We start from the raw sequence: 26,306 nt of genomic DNA, 5'->3' as shown, positions 1-26,306 counted from the left end.
TTAATCAGCTTTCAGGTGTTTATCAGCGGTTTAACATATAAAACATATTCAGTTATATTTATTAGTTTTTCTTAAATCGATTTTCGAGATTATTTTAAGTGACCTAAGCTTGCTTAAATATTTAATTTGCCTTTAGAAGAGGTTGCCTATATTCTTATCTATTCTCGGTTTAGTCAAAATTAAAAAAATTATTTGGATTTTAAATCCATACAAAGCTCTACAGCACAGCTTAACTTGTAGCCTATCAATGTCTTATATTATCGAACGAATCAAAATAATCCTAATCCAGCATAGCGTTCACTAAAAATATGACCACATCCCCAGATATGGCAAAAATATTCGGTTGTATACCAACAAATTTTTTGACTTTTCATTTTCGTTCTTGTTCTAAAACTTCGACATTTTGAAAATCATCGTACTCAAAAGAACACAACAATTTCTTGTTTAAGTTTTGAGTTCTTGGGGGGGGTCATGACCCCGTGACCCCCCCCCCTGTATACGCCGTTGGTATAGAGTTGCTGAAGTGACCAAACGCAAGAGCAAAATGTTCGCTTGAGAAATTTTTTTACTTGAGTGACGACTCTGAATTTCGCTTTTTGTGTATCTCTGGCACTGGGCGGGCGGAATACCTACCTCTCGTATCATATGTACAGTGCTGCTAAAAACATTCCGGATTTTTTTGTTAAATTCAATGTGATGCTATATTTAAGGACAAATGTAAATAAAAACATGTTTTTATATTTTATTTATTTTGTTTATTCCACGATAAGATATTAACAAAAAAAGAATGTGTAAAAAATTCATTAACAAAAAAGTAAAATTTAAAATTAAAGAGGAAGGCAGGATTTCGACTGTGCAAAACTAACCGGATTTTTTTGTTTCCGTCTAAAAAATCAATATTTTGTCCAATAACCTTTATTTTTTATAACCTCTCGGCATCGACGAGGCATTGACTCAATTAAGTTTTGGATAATTGAAGCAGGAATATTCTCCCACTCACTCCTCAAAGCTGCTAAAAGAGCACTTTTAGATGTGTGGTTTGCCCTGCCTACCCGTCTTTTTAAAATTGCCCACAAATTTTCAATTGGGTTTAAATCAGGCGATTGAGATGGCCAGTCTAAAACACAAATGTTTTTCGTTGCAAACCACTCTTTTAGCAGCTTTGAGGAGTGTTTAGGGTCATTATCCTGCTGGAAAACCCAACGCAAAGGAATTTCTTCTTCAGCGTATGGCAGCATTACAGACTCCAAAATGTCTCTATATTGGAAACGGTCCATTATACCGTTAATTTCATGAAGTGGACCACAACCTGCAGCCGAAAAGCACCCCCAAACCATAACGGAGCCCCCGCCGTGCTTAACCGTAGACAAAACATTTTGTGGTTTAAAACGTGTCCCTTTCAAGCGCCTTACCTTCCTTCGACCATCGGAGTAAAACAAGTTGAATTTGCTTTCATCACTGAAAAGCACACTTTTCCACTTGGTCAACGACCAGTTTAGATGTTTTTTTTGCAAATTCAACCCTGATTGAATGTTTAAATTTTAGATTTTAACGTCTTAAAGAAATTTTGCTTAAAACAAACCTTTTTCTACGATGTTTAAGAGTAAGGAGTGGCTTTTTAGCTGGTTGACATGAAAGAAGGCCGGTGTCTTTTAGACGTCTTCTAACCGTACTCGGGCATATTGGGAGATTTAACTCCTCGCATATTGTCTTTGAGGTCGCAAAAGGATCTTTTAGAACGAAATTCCTTATGCGCCTATCCGTTTTTATTGTTGTTTTGCGTGGACGTCCACCAAAATGATCTGCTTCTACACATTTACCACTCCTAAACTTTTTAATGATATCGTGAATTGTTGACTTTGGAATGTTCAACATTTGAGCTATAACTTTTTGTTTTAACCCGGACCGAAACAGTTCTATAATTTTATAACGATTTTCGTTAGAATGCCGAGTTTTTGCCATGTTTATGCAGTTTTTACAACTTTTCTCACAGCTTATGACTTCTAAAGCCTTTACAATTAACAACATAACTCGACTCATATTAAAACCGTTAACTAAACATCGAGAATCGATGCTTTTAACTTCGAGACTCAAAATCTGCACAAAATCTGGTTAGTTTTTCACAGGCATGTTATGGAGTAAAATTACAATTTATTTTTTTTAAATTATTTTAAGCATCAGAGAATTTTTTTACTGTTATCATAAGAAGATCCATAAACAATTGATCGAATTTAACAAAAAATTTAAACAATTTTATTGCAGGTATAAAAGAAAACATTATATTTAGAAAAAATTGAAAAAATCCGGAATGTTTTTAGCAGCACTGTATTTACTCTCAGAGTAATTCTTTCATAAGCTTGAGGTTCCTGAAGAAAATGAGCATCGAACATTGTTCCACATTGCTTACAAGAACCGTGAAAATGCCTCAGCTTCCACATATTTGAGTACGAGTACTTTAGCATAGTTGATAATTTCACTGGATCGGACAGACAATAGTAAAACGCTTTTATTTGCTTAAACTAGAATCCATCCGTTTAGAAGCACTCTTGATAATTTCTGCCGTTGGTTTCTCTTCCAAAGAAAGCTTTTTTGTGTTACACTGCACACACAAATTTTATTCAAATTCGTTAGAGCCGTTTTTGAAAAAAAAATTAAATTTTATATTTCCGTTACATGACAGGTATACCGTAAGATTTGGTCCTGAAAAAAATTCAATGTTAACTGCCAAGCTCTATTAGTACACACAGACAGACAAACAGGCAGACAGAATTGCCGGACCCACTTTTTTGGCTTTCTCCATCATCGTAATCTCATTTAAAATTGTTATCTAAAGTTTGATTTTTTTTTCAAACCCTAAACTAACCTATATAGCCCAGGGAAATTAGTAATTTAAATCGCATTTTTCGCGGGACAAAATTTTTTTCATGGAATGTGTTCGGGTGGTTGTCCTTATCATAAAAGTCAATTTGTTGGGATAATTGGAGGTTGGGAACAGCCGCCATCTTGGAAAAGAGATTGGTATCGTTTTTATTGAATAGCTCCATTGTTATTCATTTTAACAAAAAATGACAAAGGTAAGACTTATTAACAATAAAATTATGTAAGAAATGATATACAAAACAATTCCGTGAGTTGATTAAATAAAATTTTATAGTTGGTCAAAGTGCGGGTTTGTATCGCAAGGTTGGGACAAAATGACATTTTTTCATATATCTGACGAACTTTTGATTTGTTTGGATAATTCTTCAAGAATGAATTGTAGTACTTATAATTACCTATAAAATGAGCCCACAATCGTTATTGTCACCATCGAGGTGTCCAGATTTAGGAAAAATAATAGAGCATCAGCTTGTATATTTATAATTTCAAATAGTATAAATTTAGCCCATTCACATTAACTGGAAAACTTACGTTATTTAACACCCCAAAAACCGTATAAAGCACAAAATTAGAGTTGTCAGACCTTTGAAATCGACATTAACACGCGTATGGCTGCAAAACTGCGTACTTATATTTTGGTTATACCTCTACTCCTAAAATTTTCTCGGCCTACTAGCAAAAAAACAGCTTTTTTCTTACTTTTGACTAGTACATGGAGAGATTCGGAGTTAGATTACTTCTACAATACGATGGTGACAATAACGATTGTGGGCTCATTTTATAGGTAATTATAAGTACTACAATTCATTCTTGAAGAATTATCCAAACAAATCAAAAGTTCGTCAGATATATGAAAAAATGTCATTTTGTCCCAACCTTGCGATACAAACCCGCACTTTGACCAACTATAAAATTTTATTTAATCAACTCACGGAATTGTTTTGTATATCATTTCTTAGATAATTTTATTGTTAATAAGTCTTACCTTTGTCATTTTTTGTTAAAATGAATAACAATGGAGCTATTCAATAAAAACGATACCAATCTCTTTTCCAAGATGGCGGCTGTTCCCAACCTCCAATTATGCCAACAAATTGAATTTTATGATAAGGACAACCACCCGAACACATTTCATGAAAAAAATTTTGTCCCACGAAAAATGCGATTTCATGCCCATATTTTGACTAATTTCCCTGAGCTATATATCGCAAGTTAAAATATTAAAGATAAGCATTCTTATTATTTGAAAGATGTTTTTTTTTTTTTTATTAATTCTGTACATTTTTACATAATACTTAATTAAGTTAGCTTAGTTGCTGTAGCAAGTTTTTCTAACTCCTGCCAAAATATTGCTTATTTCGTCATCTTTACGCATTTCAAATGATTCGCCTGGTGTTGCGTTAGGGTAAACTAAAGATGCAATTGCTTGAGGCGGTAAGTTTGGCTGCGGTGGCGGTGGTTCCCCATTACTGCTCATAAAATAATTGGATGGCATTCCATTGAGACAAATTTGATCCGGCTGATGATACGGAAAATAGTTGCACTCAACATTGTTTTGATAAGATGGTGACGAATGGTTGAGTGGTGAACAGTTATTAGACGGAATATATGTGACTTGCGGATAATAATTTTCGCTGGGAGAGGAATACACTTCATAGTTGTCGTAATTATGATTTGTATCTGGGTACTTTGAAAATTTGCTTTCGCTATTTCTTTCGGATTCGTCCCCGGGGCTGCACTGACCGTGGGGGCTTATGTAGCGTGAATAATTCTTTTGTTGATGTGTCATTTGCGGATGAAATCCCGAGGCTGGATCGATCAGAGGACTGGTATTTACAGAGTATGGACTCGTTAACATTTCATTAATATTATTTTTGGTTTGTGTCCGAGTATTTGGAGAGCTATAATGCGGGGACGAGCTTGCTTGGGTGGTGCAATTGACACTTGCATTTATATTGCACGTCTGAGAAAGATCCGCTGGATCGGTTCTTTGGTTTTCTTCCAAAACTGACATCGGTGGAAAATATGTTCCTTTTACTGTATGCGGTTGGTCTAACATTCCTCGATTGCTACAAGTCACATAAATGCCTTTGCCGGTAATTAAGGTCGATGAAGTTAACGCCAATGCATGTTGCTGAAATGGCGACTTTTTACCAGCTACACTGTTATCATCATCGAGATTTTTGCATGCCCGAGATTTACTTTTAGATTTATACGATAGCTGTTTCGTTGGTTTTTGTTTATCGGAATGATTATTGGGTATATTACTCGGGACTTGTTGTTGAAATGATGGATGTTTTTTATCGTAATTTTGAACATTTCCATCTGTAGAGCGAAAGGTGCCGTCTTCGGAACTACAGGTCAGGTTAGAATTGGGAGAGAAGCAAATTTTGGACCGATAAAAAGACTGGTTCTTCGGTTGACATTGGGAAGTCATTTCGACCTGAGGCATATTATAGTTTGCTATTTGCACTGGCTTTATTTTCGGGAGTGGTTTGCCACTATTTGCCTGCATTGGGGTATGATCTTTGGCACTTGTTTGTATAGTCCTTGGTTTTGAATGCTTTCGACGTCGAGGTCGATATTTATAGTTGGGATGTTCGGTCATATGGATAACTCTCAAGCGTTCAGCCTCTTCAACAAAAGGTCTTCTATCCAATGGCGTTAACGATCTCCATTTTTTACCTGAAAATAAAATATATGGCATGATGTTAGAGTTTGATTATAATTTTTAAGATTTTGACAAAACAGACTAATCTCAGCCTAATCAACAGTGGCGTATTGAGGGGGGGGGGGGCTCAGGGGGCTCAAGCCCCCCCCCCAAGCCTTCAAGATCAAGTGATTATTTAACTGATTTCATCATAATGTACATGATTAACTGAAATTTGTTCGTAAATCTGAGAAATTTAGAGGCAGCACAGATGCTCGAGCCCCCTCCAAATTCTGAAACGGCTGTTTGTGTTTTTTTGAGCCTTAGCTGACGTTGAGGGCTTGGGTAATTTTTTTCGGATTTTAGTCCAATTCCGAATTCTTCTGATCATTTTTTTAGTATTTTGACGTCGAATTACATCACCGGTAAAATTTGCAAAATTTCTTATGCAATCTCAAAAGGCAGCATTTGATCGTCTTAAGTATAGTTATTTTTTTTTAATAATATTCTCTTGGAAATAGAAATGTTTGATACCTCAAAATAAGTGGTTTCTTTATGGAAATTCCTGTTTGCGTTTCTGATTTTGATTAAAAAAGCAACATATTACGAAAAAACATATAGTAGATAATTAAAGATCAAAAAGGATTTCATTCAAAATAAGTTTTTGAGACTTTTACGTTCTGCATTTCACTTTTTGCGTATTCACTTGCCGAAAGTGAAATTAGGTGTTCTGCATTTTTTCACTCATTTAGATTTTCTGATTGAATTCAATTCACTATGTTTCTGTTCGTGAACTTTGGGCCTTTTTCAATGAATCTGCAATTGAAAAAGCAGCAGTAATTTCACTTTAGAAACAAAATAAAAATGGAAGATCCTTCAGTTTTGACAGTTCGAAGCAATTTCGAAGTTTTCGAAATCGATCGAAATGAAGAATATATTGATATTTCTTTTCTCGTGAAATTGAAAAGTAAATTGAATTCACTTTCGGTCGAATTGCGGAACATGGGCGTATATATCGAAAATAGTGATAAGTATAGCTCAAAAACTATAGACGTAATAGGAGTAACGAATAAATCTGTATACAGTTTTGGATTCAGCACATGACAAAGTTCGAACGAAATAAAGTGTTTTTTTAAAGATGCTGTTTGTGTAAAATGTTTGCGACACAAGAACTTTGAAAAAACACTAGTTTCTCTGAATGTGAAAGGAGGAAACAGTAGTACGAATCCGTCGAGAGCAGTAAAATGCTATTATATCACTTTCAGTACCGCAGCACAGCGCTTCACTCTTGATCAAAGATGAATAAAAAGAGAGAACATTTTTTGCACCATTTATCCTCTAAAAAATGTTTGAAAAATTTTCCAGCCCCCTCCAAATTTTTTTCTGGATACGCCACTTCTAATCAAAAACGGGAATAAAAGTAGTCACAAAAGTGATAAATGTAACACAGAGGAAATACTAAAAGTGTGGAGAAAGCATCATGCGAAGAGGTAACGGATCCATATTTGATGCCTTGTTCTACATTGAAAGGTTAATATAATTAATTTCATTAATTTTCACTTAACTTTAAATTTGATCACGTTGATCTGACCAGGCGATACCAGGAAATTGATGTCCATATGGGATTCGAGTGGAGAAGCTTCTAAATCGCGAGACCATGAAATCGATGTTCAGGTGGGACTTGACGGTGGAGAAACCTTCCAACCCCGAAATGATTTTATTCAGGAGCAAAATGAAGATAGAAATGAGGAAATATTGACAGACGAAGAATTTATAGCTTTTTAATTATCTACTAACTGATAAAAAATATGTAGAAATAATAAAATGGTTAATTTTTCAGGAGTTTATTTGGGCGATGATTCAATAGAAGAAAAAATCGATGTCTTATCAATCCAAGAAAATGGAAACAAACTTGTAAGTGATGTATATAATGTTTTCGCAACAACTGAATCACATTTTAGAAACAATACCTCACAGATAGAATCTCTTAGGTCAAGTTTAAGGGCTTCTCAAAACAGGATATTAGCTTACGAAAATAGTATAGAAACTCTTAAAACAACAATTAAGGATAGCGATAAAATCATCTCTTTTTTAGAAAAGCAGGTTGAAAACCTAAGTACAAAATTGGAAGAAGCCAAAATTAATTTTGAAACTGATTTAAAAGCAAGTTTGTCCAGTGGAAAAAATTCATAAACTTCGTCAAAAGGCCATAGGTACTCCCGAGAAATGAAATTACTGTCACTTTCAATAAAATTCACTTCACCAGTAACTTATAGGCTAATGTCACCAATTTTAAATGGTGACAGGAGCCAGGCTCCTGACATATATAGGTATTGTCCTATTGCGATGGGCGAAATGTCCTTAAAAACGCACCTAGTCTATTGTAGGAAAAGTGATAGTAGTATTTGAAGACTATGGTTCTGATGAGTACATAACAGCATATCCCGCCAGCCACAATGGTTCAAGGTATTGCAAAACGGTGGAAACACCCACTTGCAAGCTATTTTGTTAGATCCTCTTGTCCTCGTGGCATGCTGAAGATAATTTTATTTAAGTGCATTGACGCTCTTCAGAAAAGTAAATTCATCCCATTGCATGTAGTAACTGGCCAAGGAGCAAATTTTCGGGGCCCTCATGGAGAACTTGGTGTCAGTAAAAGCAAGCCATATTTCGAGTTTGGACAGGAAGACAGAGATAAACAAAACATTTTTTGTTTTTACGATGTTCCCCATTTTATAAAAAGTGCCAGAAACTGTCTCTCTGTAATTAACATGTCGTTCAACACTTTAAGTGGAAATTTAGTAGCAACTTGGGAGGATATCAAAAGTTTTCATTGGATAGATTCGAGTTTAGCTTTACTTTTAACCCCTAAGCTGACTGCTCAGCACATAGAACCGTCCAAATTTCAAAAAATGAATGTTCGTTACGCCCGCCACCTAAGTTTTGAGCAATCTTTTCATTTTCACTGCGCTTTTCTCGCACTACAGTACTGGTGAAGGTACGAAAGTTTCCCATCTCCTTTGGGTATCTCTGATAAATACCAAACAAAATTTAGTTGTAACGATGACCAATTTTCATTTCTGCAGGAAGCAACAACTTTTCTTAATTCTATCAATATAATCGGCTTAGATGGTAAAATTATTACAAATAAGTTCAGTTTGATTAAGGGTTGGCAACTTAACGTTGCCTCTCTTACATGCATGTGGGAACACCTAAAATCATGCAACTTCAGTTATCTCTAAACAAGGCATCTTAATCAGGACTGTTTGGAGCATTTTTTCGGCGAAGTTCAAAGCTCAAACTCAAGGCCAACACCGTACGTGTTTGTTTCAATTTTCCAAAAGCTTTGGGGTCTTAGGTACATACATACTTAAAAGTCGTGCAATCAGGAAATTGTGAGGAAATAGATTTTATTGATTAAAAAGACACGTTTGTTACCCGAAAATGCTACGAAAGCCATAGTTGCGAATTGCCATTGCCCACTTTCAATAACGCTGATCCCGAAATGGGCTTAATTTTTATAGGTTTCAAGCAGTTCGATAACTGCCAATTTCTTGCGCCACCAACAAACTTTGTGCAATACGTTCAGGATTTAGAAGAACAATTTTGCAATATATTCGGCCCAATTGCTCACCAAAAGAATTTTCTTCGTCTCTTGTATGATAGTTTGAACCCAAGGCATAACTTTGTTTGCTGTGGTAATATGCCAGATTTCAATTTTAGGTATTATATTAGGGTTAGAATTCTATTTGTTCTAAGATTTTGGAATCAAGCAGTGTCAGATAAAAAGTCTAGGGATAAGTTACTTTAAGAGAGCAGGATAGGGTTTTAAATAAAACACATAGATTCAAATATTTTGTAGTCCTTTTCTTATTCCAGGATGGGTGCAATAGGCCTACAGGGGAAATTGAACACCCGAAAGAAAAGAAATCGGTGAACTCGCCAAAATGCTGCTTACCATTTTTCCTTTACTTAATATCATCCTCTATGATAATATTAAGTTTATGGTGGTGTGGAAACGTATTGAACAAAATTTTTTACTTTAAAAATTTTCCAATTCGCCTAAAACTCATTATTTTCAAATTACCAAGATGTACTCCTTGAGGGGCTTAAAGTTCTACAAATAATTCCTTGGCATCAAATTGATTGCTTTAACCGTTTAGAAGATAGAAGATATTTTTTTAACTTTGGCCTCGAATATCTTTAGAATGGTTAGATTAATGAAAAAAGTTAGCAAGAACTTTTTTGTTGCGATCTGCAACTGTCAAATGATAGTTGATGAAAGTTAAATTTCGATATCTTATTTAATTCACAAAAGTTTTGAATACGGAGAATGGTGCTGAATGAAAAATAATTGAAAAATTAAATTAAAAAGTTGTCTAAGAAAGAAGAATGGGGAATGAATTGGGAATGGGGAGTGAATTTGTTATTTTTGATGTTATTAAGTCTTGCATTTATTGTGAAGAAGTATTGTGACGTACTTTACAAATGGATAAAATGCGTTTTTGCATTTCAAACTTTATAAAGATTGTCTCAATGTTATATCTTGTGAATGGGCAAAAATCGAAGTGTGGTTTAACCAGGACATTATAGAGAAGAACAGAAGCATCAAATGTCAAATTTGTTCGTATTCTACTTAAAAATAAGAACAAAAATAAAGAAGAAGAACAGAAGCATCAAATGTTAAATTTGTTCGTATTCTACTCAAAAATAATTTTTTTTTGGAGATCTTTGAACAAACATGACTCGCATGTTCCTTGAAATTAATTTTATCATCAAAAATAACACCCAAGTACTTTATAGTTTATACTCTCAACACAGCTCAACGACACACCATCCATAAACACGTCAATATCATTGCTTACTCTTAATTTCATACATTTAGGGCCAGTTTCACAAACGTGGTTCATCCTCAGATCAACGTTTGAACTCGGTTCAACTCAAAATGACTGTTGAACAATCGAGGTTCAGGTCATAACTCACTGTTGAACCACTATCAGAAGTTACCCACCGATTTTGGGGGGTTAGATGTGGTTCAGCCATTGATCAGGTAATTTTTAGTGCGGAAAATGTTGCTATCTCACTTTAATCTGAAAATTTTCGACAGTTCAGCTAAAAGGTGGTGGAAATTAAAATTAAAGAAATAACTGTTCTTTTGATAATGTCAAAATTTGAAAAAACAAACGATAGAAAAAATAAAATTATCTTTTAGAGACACACAGAGAAAAATAGACCGCATAAAATAGGACAAAAACAATAAGATTTCTCTATGGTTTTCATCCAAGAAGGAAACCTTATTAAAACAATCGGGTTTTCCTTATTGTATTAAAATCTGCAAATAAATAAAAAAAAAAACGATGACCAGGCTGGGAATCGAACTGGAGACTTCAAATCATTAGTCGCCCACCTTACCACCTGAACCAACCTGCCATGAAAATATTGATCGCGATTTTTGTTCTAGTGCTAAGTTGCAAAAAAAATCAACTTTTCAGTCAAATTTTAATAAGATTTTCTCTATAAAAATAATAAGAAATCTCCTTAAAAAAACCTTATTAATCGTTGATTTTAATAAGATTTCCTTATGAAATGTATGGAAGCGGAAGGTAAAACAATATGGCAATCTGTTAGTTTTTAGCGGGTCATATTTTTCTCTGTGCATTTAATTAACAAATATGAACAAAAACAATAACCGTAATGAAAATTTTTCGAAGCAGGAAGAAAAGCTGCTCATGACACTCATTAAAAATACAAAAATGTGGGCGAATGCAAGAAGACGGACCACGGGTCACTTGCGAGAATTGACAAAACTCCAAGAGTGAATCGTGCAATGAATAGTGCATGTGCATCCCACCTTAGCCATTCGGACCTTCCCTGCCGCTAATAAATACTAATGGGCTGGCTCCCCCAGAGACTATTTTTCGTGAGCACACCAAGCTTCTTTTAAGAACTGTTTTTGTTTGAGGATTGAGAAAGAGTTGAACTCTGCTTCTTGTAACTCTCATAGTGCAACTTTAATTACCAAATATAAAAACATCCAAAAAAGATGCAAGGGCAAGTTCGCAAAGGAAAAAGTTGGTGTAAGGGGAACTGGAGGAGGTCCACCCTTAAAAATTGAATATACTTATTCAGAAGCTGTTGCAGCCAATTATATTGGGCTCACGGATGACGGGGTTTCCATCTTGTTATGATGATGACTCCAAGAAAGATGAAGCAGGTATCTCCATTGAAGTCATCCCCGAAAAAGTTGATGATTATGAAGGTAAGAGTTCATTCCTTTTAAATCATAGTTTTTAGTTTTTTTTTTTTTCAAAAGTAGCTTAGGGTCAGGTCCACAAATGTGGTTTACTAATTTTGTGACACTTACTTAACAACATGAATAATATTTGAACTACTATTTCGTTTCTTTTTATTATTCTTTCTTTTCTTTTTATTATATTGAAAACATAATTATATCCGATGAATATTTGGTTGAGTTAGATGCATCTTACGGTATGTCTTATTTCTATATAGTGTTCGATGATAACCTACAACGATAGTTTGTATACATGTGTATTTTTTTTAATTTCATAGATGATATTTCATGCCTCCAAAACACAACAGAAAATGATCCCGCCTGCTTCTCAGAGTCCAAAACACGCAAGCAATGTGGTGGACACTGCTGCGCACCAAAATTTCAACCCCACTTCACCATGCAACAGGTTCGATTAAATATATTTAATATTTTCTTATAAATACACTTTAAATTGGTTCTCGTATTTTATAGAAAGCATTAAACTGCACTGCTGCTTGCTTTGAATGAAATAAGGACAGATGTACTAATCCAAATCCTTCATCTAAATCAAAGAGATCGACGACGATCACAATAATGAAGAATATTGTAATAAATAATGAACAAAAATGTAATACATTAATACATACAGCTGATGGTAATTTTTTTTTTTTTTGTTAAAACTATTCTAAATACGTTATCTGGATTCTGGAACAATCACCAACATCTTTTCTCCGATAGAATTCAAAAGGTCCTGAATTACTTCACAAAGTTTATTTTTCATAAAATGTATTGGAACTATCTACGGTATGAACGAGCCAATATCAAATTAGAGAGTTGAAATTGATGCCAACATTTATTTGAGATTCTTAGGAAATAAATTCAAAAATGATACATATTATATTGTAGTTTTAATTTTATTATTAGGTGTGTTTTTTATTACCACCGGTCTTAATTGGATAAAAAAAAAGCCTCGGGGCTTACCGAGAAAAATTGGCAGCACTGCATATTAAATGTTCCGAAATCAGCTGACACAAAAAAATATAGAGTTGTCATATTTTTCGCTTTTGGGTTTTCTTGTGTGTTTTTGAAAAAAAAAGTTTAACTAACTATTAAATAAATATTTAAAATAATAATTGTCATTCCAAACAAATTCTAAACAATTTACGAACAAGTTAATTTGGTAGCACAGATTTAAATCTACTGAAAAAGTTAAGCCCAGAGAATTCTCCGGGCTAAACAACTAAGCCCAAGGGGCTAAAGTGTTGTTGCATTTAACTTGTAAATTGCTTTGCCCCAACTGCGTTTTTTTGTCCAGTTAAGACCGTTGGTAATAAAAAATACACCTATTGTTTAATTTTTTTGATATTTTAAATAATTTATTTAAATAATTTAAATAATCTATGTAAATGCTTTTTGGTAATCTGTCGATCTTGAAACTCGTAGATAAATAAATTAATTAATTAATAATAAAATAAATATAATTAATTAAATACAAAATTAAAATCTTTACCATAAATTTTGTTCCCCGTTCCGCCACTCATTTTTCAGCAAATCGAAAATCTCAATTTTTCGTTTTTTTCTTTGTATGCACAACAAGACCCATCACTGCCAAAGTACATATTTTTAAAATGACGGGAAAATCTCCTAGTTTAAAAATCTGTCAGTGATTGAGTCACTCAGCCAGTCAAAGGTGTTTTTTTTAATTTTTGAAGCCCTATATCTCAGAAACTATAAATACAAAACTATAATACATACAAGTTTGAGGGGGATTGAAAACGAGCTGATTTGTTCTATAAAAAATAAGGATGTAGTGTCAAAGTTCCCAGAGAATCTGGTTGGTCACTACCGTGTCCTTTGGTTCTTCGTGAAAAGGTTTAAGAGTTTGCTAAAACTGGCATGTATTTTGAATGAAGTTATCAATTTTTTGGTTAAACTTGATAATTGGTTTTCGAAATCATTACTTTAACGTTTTAAATACTATCTATCATACTATGCATGCATTATTACTTACCTAACATTTTGCTAAGATCTGCATTGTGTAAATCTGGATTTTCATCAGCTAGTTTCTTTCTCTCTATTTTTGCCCATACCATAAAAGCATTCATTGGTCGTCGAATTCTCGTCTCTTTGGCACATTTGGCAGAGTTGTTTACAGGTCGGAACTTAACATCGTTGCCAAGTACGTGTCGCTCCAGAAAGGCACAATTCGACGCGCAAACATCATTTTGATACTCGTATCCCCACAATGAAGCTTCTAAATGCGATGACTCTTCAACATCTGGCGACAATGACATTGGCAACATGTTTGGATGTGATAAAAACTTTGTAGCCAATAGGGGAAGATTTGAATTTAATAACGAAGAATGTGAGGTTAGAAAAGGATTTCCCAACATTGAGTTATGCGTGAGAATCTGCCCTCCACTACACCGCATCGGATCACTTTCATAGCAGGAAGAGTGTACTATTGGTGAATGTATTCTGGATTGGATAAGGTTATCGTTGGTTTGTCTAATATGTGAAATGGTGGTTTGAGTTTGATGTACATTGCTGTTCAATGATGAAGGCGTATATGTTTGATTTTCTATAGCACTATATTCCTCGGTGTTTATATTATGGTTTTGTTGAATTTGTTGTTTTTGTGAACTAGAAATAAATACAAGCAATTTTTTTAGTTAAATTAAATAATAAACTGACATATTTCATTTTAAAAGTCATAGATACTACATATAGAAATTTCCAAAAACTCGAAAATAAAGTATAAAAAAGGTACAAATTTCTAATTATAAAAACTTCAAAAAATAATAATAGTAAATACTAACTACAACAGACATTAGTAATGCCTTAAATCCTGATTGCATCAGTTTATAGGAAACAAATAGAGATAAATTAATAAAAAAACAGAAATTAAAAAAAAAATTTAATATTAAAACAAAAAGTATCTACATTTCGCGGGAAAATGTCAAAGCGTTTATTAAGTGGTGAGCCTCAAGAAGAAGAAAACGGAAGAATATTATCACCACAAAAGGCATTGGTTTTTGGTATTATATTTAGACCTAGATCTTTTTGAACAAAAATACAATGTTGTCAATGCCTTGCTTTTCGAGTTCATATAAATTGATGAAAGTTTAAAATAAAAGAGAGGTTACCAAAAATTCGATCGCAATTCATTTGCAGACAGGTACATTATGTTCTTTTGTAACGATCATTTAACAATTAATTCAGAACTGCTACGAACTTGGGTTCTTAAAAACAGCATTGTGATAGCCCTAACTGATGTTGACCTAATGGACAGGTTCAGAAACGTTATGGACTAAATATTTAGGTAATTTCGAAAAATTCGTTTTTGTCCAGTGCCAGTGTTGCCAGGACCGGCTATTTATAGCCAAGCCGGCTCCTTCAAGTTTTCTCCGACTCGTTTAAATTCTGATTTCCGATTAATCAAAATTTGGCTCCTTAAGTTTTCAATTTGGCGATTTTTGGCTCCTTCAAAATTAAAAACTTTTATAATAAAAGAACTTGTTTATTATGATCACGCCTTAAAAGTCTTCGAAGTAGAACCAAACTTTTTCGAAGTAGAATCTGACGTCTTGCTGAAAAGCGCAATTGTGAATTGTGAAAAGGTTCCTAACCTACTTCCATTTTCATTCATATAGGTATGAGGCGTTCAGAATTATAATGGGTCAAGTCCACTTCTCTTTAGGTTGGATGTTTTAAGGTGTTAAAAATTAAGGGTTTCGTTTTATGTCAAATAAAATAAAAGAAAGACATTTTGGAGCTATCGATCTGTGAAACATTTATTTCAAAAGTTCCTTTAGTTTCTGAGAAAAAGCTTCTCAAAGTTCACAATAATGCACAAATTTCAAATTGACTTGACCCATTATTATTCTGAACGCCTCATATTTTGTTTTCATTTTTCCACAATGGGCACGTTCAGGAAATATTAGGGACCAGATATATAGGCAACGTCATTTTCTGAACGTAAATTTGAGTAAATTCGCTAAATTAGTTTGGATGTAATGTTATTAGCTGCGTTCCTTTGGAAATATTTATCTAATTTTTAGTACTTAAAACTACTTTGAAATACTCTTGCTATATTGAAAAAGTAGTTCAAAGCATCTTTAAGTACTAAAAAGTAGATAAATATTTCCAAAGGAACGCAACTATTGTCAAATTTCGAAATCTACTTAACAATTAATAGATCGCATGGGGCAGACACCAAATTTCACTTCATTTTAATAAATAAATAACATTAATTATAACCGATAATGCACATTTTACTCGTTTTTCACACAAATAAATTTAATTCTGTTCTATAATTAAAAACAATCAGCTGTCATGTTGCCTCTAAAATTCTCTGGCAACACTGTCCAGTGCCATGTCCATGAAAAAAAAGGCCCAGGCCGGAAAAGTTGGTGTACAAGCTACACCAGGCATGTCTAACTCAATGGTTACTAGGGGTCAAAACAGCGATATCTAAATTTGTATGGGCCTCAAAAAAAGTAAAACTAGAATTTTTATAAAACAGATTTATAAAAATAAGAAGAAGTGTAACATTAATGTTTTCTTCCTAATGATACCTGGAATCTCTTCTTTACCTGCTACCAATTTTTTCACCAAACCAAGGTGTAAGTTAGGCTGGATCTTATTTCTCTTAATAATAAAAATATCTGCTTGCATCGGAAGGTTTTGTGAAATTTGTAAACGATTTTATATGGCAGTTTTAAATTGTCCCAAATCTGACGGAAAGAGACATATAAAATTCGGTCATATCCACTTCATAGAAATTTGGAACTAACTTCGGAATCACACTAAAAATCGCATGCATCCATTTCCATATCATTCCACATTTTTTCTATTTTTATGGAAAAAAAAAACAAAGAATGCCAAACCTAGGGCATTCATGATTTAACATGTCGTTGCGTTGGGTTAGTTCGTAACTTTCGCTTCCTAAATCGCGAGGTCTTATAAACTTAAAATTTATTTTTTAAGAATTTTAAATATTTATTTGTTCATTAAAAAAAAGAGGTGAATGTGCGTTGAACGGAATATATATATTATAACCTTAAGCCTGGTACGCAGATCGAGATAAATTTGAGACTATTTCGAATTTTAATTGGTCATAGTAAACTCATAATAAGATATGTACATTTTAGCTCCCATAATAGTCTAAGAGCCAGGAGCAGATTTCTTGCGTGAGAGGTAACCGATTCATATGAATGTCAGAGGTAGCGTGGGTCACGGTGATGACGAATACCTTAGTCTGCCTGCATTTATTTGGGGCGTTGTCGAGAAAAAGCGCATAAAAAGTACCTTTTTTCTGAAAATCGATTTAGTGAGGGTAACCACTTAAAATTTATTGATAACCAACGCCACATACTCACTGATAACAAATACACCAATGGCAGACATTTTAAGTGCGGCCAAACCCCCGGCAGACTGTCCCGAAAATGCGTTTTTTTTTGGCGTTTTTAGACTTTGGGGTAACCACCTAAAATTAATCGCATCCTGTAGCGGTGGACTCTCTGATAACAAAAACACCCATGGCAGACATTTTGAGTGTGGCCAAACCCCCGGCAGACGCTCCCGAAAATGCAGTTTTTCTGAAAATTTATTTATTTTACTTTTTCACATAACTCGCATATTATTGGACCTAGCAGAAAAAATTGTATAGCAATCTTAAAGATAATTGAATTTCCTACAGAATATGTTAAATAAGTTTTTTCGATTAAACCTTCGGTTTAAGAGTACGGGTGGTTTTTTTGAAGCAAGTCAAAGGGTGATTTTCTTATTTTCGTCATATCTCTTTTATTTGAGCTCTTTTAAAAATTAATTTGAAGTAAAAGTTGTAGATCTTTTTATTACCTTCATTTATTACATTAACGGTTTTTCAATTTGACAGACCGTTTTCGATCTGTAGGAAAAAAACTTCAAAAAGTTTGCAATTTTTTATATGTCTGCCATTGGTGTATTTGTATGTCTGCCATTGGTGTATTTGTTATCAGTCTGCCATTGGTGTATTTGTTATCAGTGAGTATGTGGCGTTGGTTATCAATAAATTTAAAAAACTTATTTAACATATTCTGTAGGAAATTCAATTATCTTTAAGATTGCTATACAATTTTTTCTGCTAGGTCCAATAATATGCGAGTTATGTGAAAAAGTAAAATAAATAAATTTTCAGAAAAACTGCATTTTCGGGAGCGTCTGCCGGGGGTTTGGCCACACTCAAAATGTCTGCCATGGGTGTTTTTGTTATCATGGAGTCCACCGCTACAGGATGCGACTAATTTCAAGTGGTTACCCTAAATGAATCAATTTTCAGAAAAACTGCATTTTCGGGAGCGTCTGCCGGGGGTTTGGCCACACTCAAAATGTCTGACATGGGAGTCCACCGCTACAGGATGCGACTAATTTCAAGTGGTTACCCTAAATGAATCAATTTTCAGAAAAACTGCATTTTCAAAACCGTCTGCCGAGGGTTTGGCCGCACTCAAAATGTCTGCCATGGGTATTTTTGTTATCAGGGAGTCCACCGCTACAGGATGCGATTAATTTTAGGTGGTTACCCCAAAGTCTAAAAACGCAAAAAAAAAGCATTTTCGGGACAGTCTGCCGGGGGTTTGGTAGCACGGTATATTTGTTATCAGTGAGTATGTGGCGTTGGTTATCAATACATTTTAAGTGGTTACCCTCACTAAATCGATTTTCAGAAAAATGGTACTTTTGATGCGCTTTTTCTCGACAACGCCCCAAATAAATGCAGGCAGACTAAGGTATTCGTCATCACCGTGACCCACGCTACCTCTGACATTCATATGAATCGGTTACCTCTCACGCAAGAAATCTGCTCCCGGCTCTCGGTCTATAAAAAGTGTCAAAAAATTTAGCCGAGCTAAAATTTATCTGAGCATCTTATCGATTAATTTGTATGGGACCTAAAATTTAGCTCGGATCTGTGTACCAGGCTCAAAATTATGTGTACTGTTGTGGCTGCTGACGTTTGATTAAAATTTAATATTCTCGTATTACAAATTAATACTTTTTATATTAGTTTTTAATAAATTTTTATTATATTTTAATACAATTATATTAAAATGTAGTATAATTATATTAAAATGTAATACAATATATCAAATATAATACAAAAATATTAAAAATTCAATACAAGATTAGAATTTAACCCACGGAGATTATTTTCTAATAATTACAATTAGTAAACAAGTAGTAAACTTAATACTTAAATATTGAAATTCAATCCAAAAAAGATTAAAAATAATTTTAATATTTTGGAAGTATTAAAATGTAATATTTTTTGTATTGAAAATTGCTTTAATACAAGAGCTGTATTAAAAAATACTCCAGAACTTTTAACCGTGTACATATATTCAAAAGAGCCCAAAAAGAGTAGCAAAGTAACCAAGAAATATAAACGTATAAACTGCTCCATCCATTACAAACTCTTTGGTTGTCTTCAGAATGTGTTGTTCTTCGAGTTCTTGAACTATGCCAGACTTTGAAGACATATTTTGCATTTGAAACCAACACTGAGTCTTGAAAGTGCAAAGGTCATTCTAAAACTGTCAAAATATTTTTTCACTCAGAAATAAGCACTTCTACATTCCAATTTCCAATACAAAAAATGCAGCCTCGATGCATAATACCACCAATATGACTGACTTTGACCATCATGAGATTCATCATAACTAGGATTTCCAGAACATCTCTCTTTTTTCAAATGTCTTCTCTTAAGTATTTTTTTTTTATTTGCCTTTTTAAGAAAAAAATTTTAAAAGATATTTTTGGGGAGACCAAAGGCTAGATCTTCGGACAAGGCTTTGCGACAAAACCTATATATTTTATTTATTTATTTTTGATTCTTTTTTTGTTATTAATTTTTATTTTTAATAAATGTACTTGACAAATTTTTTGGTGCTGCTTAGATTCTTTTTTTTAGGAAATTTTACGTTTTGGACCATTTTCTGTATCAGTAAATTACTTAAATTTCAAATTTTGAATAGGTACTAATAGAAAGTATAACTTTGAAACACTCCGTAATTTTTTACCAAATATAAAGTATATTTTCCACTATCATAATCCACGCTTTTTGAATTCCTATTTTTTAGTTTTTGTTTTTTTTTTTTTTTTTGTTTTCCTTTTTTTTATTCATCTCTTTTTCATAGTGACAATCCTTTTTTATATTTATTCCTTTTTTATGTATGTTCTCTTTCTCATCGACGCAACGACGACGGTCGTTTGAAAAAAAAATCATAAAAATCGTAGTTATTCAATCAGATTCCCTAATACATTTATTACTATTTTTTGAGCTTTAGTTTCTCCACTTATGAGAGTTTTCAATTTATTTGAATATGATATTTCTTTTGTCTGCAGAAATATTTTATTTGATTTTTATGCAACCCATTTTAAAATTAATTATAAAAAAATAAAAAAAAATAAACGAAAACCCCTTTTGTAATTAAAATTCCGATAATTGTAAGAATCCCATTATTAGGCACATCTGCCGCTGAGTTGACTATCCCATAATAAAGGTAAGAAACAGTCGAGTTTTCTCCTCATTTTTAGTTTTCTTATTTACAAAATAAAAAAAATTCACAGAAGTCAACATCAACTCAATGTTTTTTGTATTGACTTTTGTATTTAAAAATAAACTAGCAGTTTCTTATCATTAAGAAATCTGAACTTTAACAGACCAGACGTGAATAGAACTTTTCAACAACGAACCTTCATTTCTACAAATCGAAAATATACATTCTATATTGCGGGTGGGCTCCTCTTTTATGAACGCTTTCTTATATTACACGTACTTTTGTTTAAAAAAAAGTTAATAGCTTATGATTTTAAACACAGATCTTCAGCCAAAATATATTTATGTTACAGATTTTTAAGACATTTCCACGAAATACTGTTTAGCTTTAGCACACATTTGATTATGGTCTCATTTCTTTTATTTTTTTCTTATTTGCTTTGCGAAACTGGTGCATAGCAAAGATCGGACGCTCTTTTTAGTTGTTAAACAACAGTTTTGATACAGTGACTACCGCCATTGGTTTGGGGACCGAACATTTATCGATTTATAAGTCTGCACAATTTATTCAGACATATTGACAGTTTCTTCTTATTCTCTTTGAAACTTCCAGGCAACAGCTATTCACATAAAGTAGCATATGTGAAGTAAGGAGTTTGCGAATATCGATAGACATAAATGTAAATTGGGCGCGTGCAGCTATTCCGATATCAAAGCACACCGCATTCAAGGATACGACATGCACAAGTTTATGCTTATGCCACCACATTTCAAAGCAATGTGCTACCACGTATGTCCGCGCAGAAAAAAATGCTTGAAAAGGTTCGCCGAGGATGCCATATAGATGGACAAAATGTGAAATACCTATCGAAATATTCAAAATCGTTTCAGTATAGATGAAAGGTAGCGAATGAACCTCTAATACTAACTTGGACTAAAAACATGATTTTAATAAGTTGGATATATATCTTGAGGAGGCTTTGCTTAGCCTTATCCTCGCACCTGAGTCTTATGGTAATATAACGTCTTAAATGTGTTTCCACATCCCTGCTGCGGATCTGAAAGTGATCTTTTCCATTTCTCGAAGTTTGTCGCAAACGGGAACGGTGAACCTTACCTTGTTCTTCGACCGGAGGTGCATTGAGAAGAGCCGAGAACTTGATAATTTATTGGGGAACCTATATGACATTTTGTTTTCCTTCACTACGTTATATGGGGCCCTTCGGCAGATACAATTTTTTTTTTTTTTTTTATTTTTGGAGCTTGCTACACAATCGTTTTACTTTTTGACTATAAAATAGGTATCGGTATACCTAGCGTTGTTATTTTTATTTATTTATATTTGCAACACATAACGTCGAAAATGTTTATAGAGCAGAGTGCAGACACAAACGGTTTTGTGGCTACCTTTTCAATAAAAAAATAAAAACAAAAAGACAAAAAATAAACATATTTAAATACATTACCCAAGAACTGGAAATTCGAGTGACTTTTATATTTTATTATATTACGCGGCCTCTGCTGGTGGAAAATTCTGGTTAATTTAAATTTTTCATTTATTTTTGGTTTAAGGACTTTATGATTAAGTTTTTTTCATTTCTTTAAGAAGATGCGGATCTAATACTCGGAACATAAACAAAATATTGTTGTAAAATATGATAATATAAAAGAAAAGACGAAAAATTATTATATTTTAATGCAAATTATATCCTAACTATTAGTTGTACACAACATTTTTGATTTTTGGCTTTTTTAATTGGCACAAGAAATATGGAGAAAGTAGTGAAAAAAATAACTCCCACCAAAATTAAAAGTAATTCTGGTAATATCAATGAAAATTTACACATTTTTATTTAGACTTCAGGATCAAAAGCTGATGGCTTTGATGAGGATGACGATACTACAGCGTCTATTAAAATTTGAAGGATTTTTGTTTACAATTTCGGCTTAGTGGGTTGTCAACGCTGTGTTTGATTTACTATTACTACCTTCCTCCCTTCCGATCAAAACTTCAGAAAATTAGAGTTTCTTCCGAACTCAATTATGGAGCGAAAGAAGCTTCGAAATCGAATTTGGACATATTCGGATGATTTTGTCCGCATACAGAGGCAAATAGCGGAAGTAATTAAAACAATTTTTGAATTTAAAATTCCGGAAAAATATAAGTTTTCAATGAAAAATTAAAGAATTTTTTATATTATACGTATATTTAGGTTCAAGAAAAAAAAATGTTTGAAAAGTCAAAATTTAACTGATTCTATACCACACACGGCTAAGGTGGTAACCAGGTGGTTTCAGCAAAATAATGTGCTGGTACTGCAATGGCCTTCTCAATCCCCAGACCTAAATTCTATTGAAAATCTTTGAAAAGATTAGAAGAATAGGGTTTCCACTAAAAAAAAAAGCAACCAAAGATAGAAATACATGTAGCATAGTATTCAACACCTGTGGAAACATTAACATGCCAAAACCTTATCGATTCTATGCCAAGAAGAAGCGATGCGGTACTAAAAATATGGACATTCTAAAAAGTACTGAGACCTAAGAGGTGACCCGTAAACTAAAACTCATGAAAAATGGCGTTTAAATTGACTTCAAATTTTTAGGAGAACTATGGCTCTTATTTTTTTGGCCAGGATAAAAATCTACTTAAAACTTGTTGACAAGGATTTAAAGTTATTAAAGGTTATCTTTGTAGGAAAACTGTATAATCAGACAGAAAAACTATTTTGTAATAAATATAAGTATTATTTTCGTTGTTAAAGCTTATCTATATGTATTTAGGTACAAAAAAAGTTTGAAAAGTCAAAATTTAACTGATTCTATACCACATCGTTTTTTTTTTTTACTTTGAATACAAATTTACATGTCTAGAATTAAAAAATAAAACAATTTTTTCTTTTTTCTTGTAAAAAAATACTTTCCTTTATTATTTTGTCATTTTATATGACAAGTTTATACAAAAAATTATACCATCTTAAAGCCTAATCAAATATTTTTTCTAAGGAACAATATTCAAGTCTATTATAATACATATTAGCACAATATTTTTTTAAATCTATAATTTTTCATGAAAAAAAAACAAAAATTAATCTGAAAACGTACTACAAATTTTATATCATCTGAAAGCTTATTATTTCAGCATTAATAGCTTATTGTACTTCTCTCACTGGTGGTTGTAATGTGTGTCGGCAAACAATCAACACAGTCGTTTTGTGGTAATTTTGGACTTTTTGAATTTAAGATTGTGCAGCTTGTAGTGCATGTAACGTAGTGTAGTGAGGGACAAAACAATGAGGCCTTAACAATTAGCTCTCTCTCTCTCTCTCTCTCTCTCTCTCTCTTGAAAATACATAAATTATACTTTTCTCACCGCTCATAACGGTTAATTCTTCATTCAAGCAAAAATTTGGTATGATCAGACGGTAAGGTGGGAATATCTTGGTTTGTGAATGTTTTTCGTGGTACGGGTAGGTCCAATTTTTCGCAGCGAAAAAAAATATGCACAGATATTAGAGGAGGTTATACTTCAGTATGCCGGAATGAAATGCCTTTAAAGATGAAGTTCATGCACGACAACGACCAGAAGCATACATCTCGCAAAGTCAATAGCTGGCTTAAAGAGAAAAGGTGGATCTAGTGACCTCTGTCCAGCTCAATCTCCGGATTTAAATCCACTGGAAAACTTTTGGGCTGACCTTATTTGGTTTTAGAAAACCGTTCATTACGTGCTTTTGAATTTTTTTTACTACCTAGGCCTTTCCATACAATGAAGAACATGAAGCGTCAAATGAACAGGGATGTTCCTATGTACGATATACCTCGCAAAGCAGTGCAAAGTATTGAAAGATGAAAGATGTTATTACCAAATTTCGAGGTGCTCTACGTAAAATGACATCAAGTGTCTAAATAGATTTTCAGAAAATTTTTTTTTTTTTTTAATTAATGGCGACGGTACAGGTAAAAAAGCACATACAACTTTCATGATTTCATATAAATGTATTAATATAATAAGGTTCTAAGGCCCATTTGCTGAAACGAGTCTTAAATATTTCTGTGAAACATAAACCTTTAAGTTCTACATAATGGTTTGCACGAACTTCAAATTGTGTCATAAATTCCTTTAAGTTTAACATAACTTAGGTGGAAGAAATTGTAGAACTTAAGCAGTTTATGTTTTACCTAAGCAAATTTATTTTACAAAATACGAGGGAATATAGCTTAAAAAATGCAACGGGTAGTAAAAAAGATTACTTAAAATTGAACTTAACTTACGTGCAAACATATTTTCCATATTAATCATCCGTGGAGGGTAAAATTTTCTACACAAGCAATTTTGCAGCACACAAATTTGACAGTTTATCCAACTTATTCAAAATTTTAGGTTTATGTGACGTTTTTAACTTTATTCTTGTGTCAAATAAAAATTTTTAAACTTTCGAAATATTAGTAATTTTTCCAAAAAAGATAAAAGAACACACAAACAATTCAATATTTAACCACATTTATTATTATTTAATCAAAAAAATTCAGAAAACATGAAAAATAATTGAATTTAAAATTTATTTGACATTTGAATTAAAATTCCCAGGGATTTCTAGCATGAAACTAAATCATTGCTAGGTTGAACATAAATATTTTTTAGAAACTTGGAATAAACTAAGTAAAAAATAAGAGCTATGTTCGACCTAGCTATGAATCAAATTTATGATCCGTATGAGCAAATGGGCCTAAGTTGTTTAAATTTCAACATAGAGTTAAGTTACTCTATTTCTGCACAAATATCTCAACATGAAACCTTATTGAACTGAATTTCTATCAATTGAAGTAAAAATATCTATGTTTGGTGGTACATACATATATGTATAATGACAGGATGTTTTTGGTTAACAACAAAAATTTTTTTATCTTAACCTGTACATATTAATCCTTATAGGCATCATTTTAAGATTTTAAGAACTATCAGGACTGCTCAAAATTATTCAACTTTAATTTAATTCGCTTCACAAAAGTGTGTCAAATGGAGTTTTCTGCCAATACTTTTGCAAATACGGGCTCAAAACTGACTTTGTTCCCTTAAAGTGTAACAGACTTCCAAGAAAATCGTGTTCAAAAAAACATTCAATTTCACAATTTCCAGAAATTGAAATTGAAAGAAAAAAAAATAAACTTTCTGATGCCAAATTTAAATCTCTTAAAGCTATTGTCATTTTCGATTGGTTTCACTCAAGGATTCACTCATTCTAAAACCGAATGGAACAGGTCAAATCGCTTGCACTCAATTCTGTTTTTTTTTTCTGTGTTTGTGTATTTTCTTTTAAATTTCAAATGTCAAATATTTATATTAATTTATTTTTTTTTCAAATGAAATGTTTTTAATTTTTTTTTAAATTGTTAATGTTCAAGAAATTAATAGTGAAATTGGTTTCCAAAATATTTTAATAGCCTTTTCACACCAAGCCAAAAACGCGGTTTTTGCGAAAAACCCCAAAAACTTATATCAAAAACACAAGTTTTTCCATACATTTTTCATAAACCACAAGTTTTCGTAAAACACAAGTTTTTGATTAAACTCGTCAAAAACCTGAAAATGAAAACATTCAACTCCAAACGAAATAACCAAACAAACCTTTTGAGAAATTCAGCAACAATTCAGCACACAAAAAAAAAAGAACTGACAGCAGACAAAAAAAAAGAACTGACAGGCAAAGATAACTAGTAGTTTTACAAATGCGGTTTGTTAATTTTTTTTGATAATATAAATCAAATTCGTTTTTTTATTTCTTTCATTAATTACAGAAAATGGCATAGCACAAAAAAAAAACAAAAAAAAAAAATGATGTGGGGGACCAAAGATGAGGAGTTCCTGTTGGAACTTTGTCTAAAGAATTTGAGAGGCGGCCAATTTATTATTCTCTCTATATTAAAATGAAACTACATAATTTAACGACCAAATAAATAAA

The 26,306-nt window shown here is 32.7% G+C and overlaps 1 protein-coding gene across 1 annotated transcript in view; it reads right to left on the bottom strand.

Annotated features, from left to right (window-relative positions):
• Positions 1–4,144: 4,144 nt before the first annotated feature.
• Positions 4,145–26,306, bottom strand: part of LOC129906262 (putative transcription factor SOX-15) — a 54,543-nt gene continuing 32,381 nt past the window's right edge. The window contains exons 2-3 of the mRNA XM_055981935.1: positions 13,813–14,444; positions 4,145–5,565 (exon numbers count right to left, since the gene is read on the bottom strand). Of these exons, the coding sequence (XP_055837910.1) occupies positions 4,190–5,565; positions 13,813–14,444 (2,008 nt within the window). The 3' untranslated portion in view covers positions 4,145–4,189. The remainder of the gene's footprint in view (positions 5,566–13,812; positions 14,445–26,306) is intronic.

The sequence above is a fragment of the Episyrphus balteatus genome, chromosome 1 (assembly GCF_945859705.1).
Source record: "Episyrphus balteatus chromosome 1, idEpiBalt1.1, whole genome shotgun sequence".
In the NCBI taxonomy this organism is placed as follows: Eukaryota; Metazoa; Arthropoda; class Insecta; order Diptera; family Syrphidae; genus Episyrphus; species Episyrphus balteatus.
This window is presented reverse-complemented; position numbering and strand designations above follow the sequence as displayed.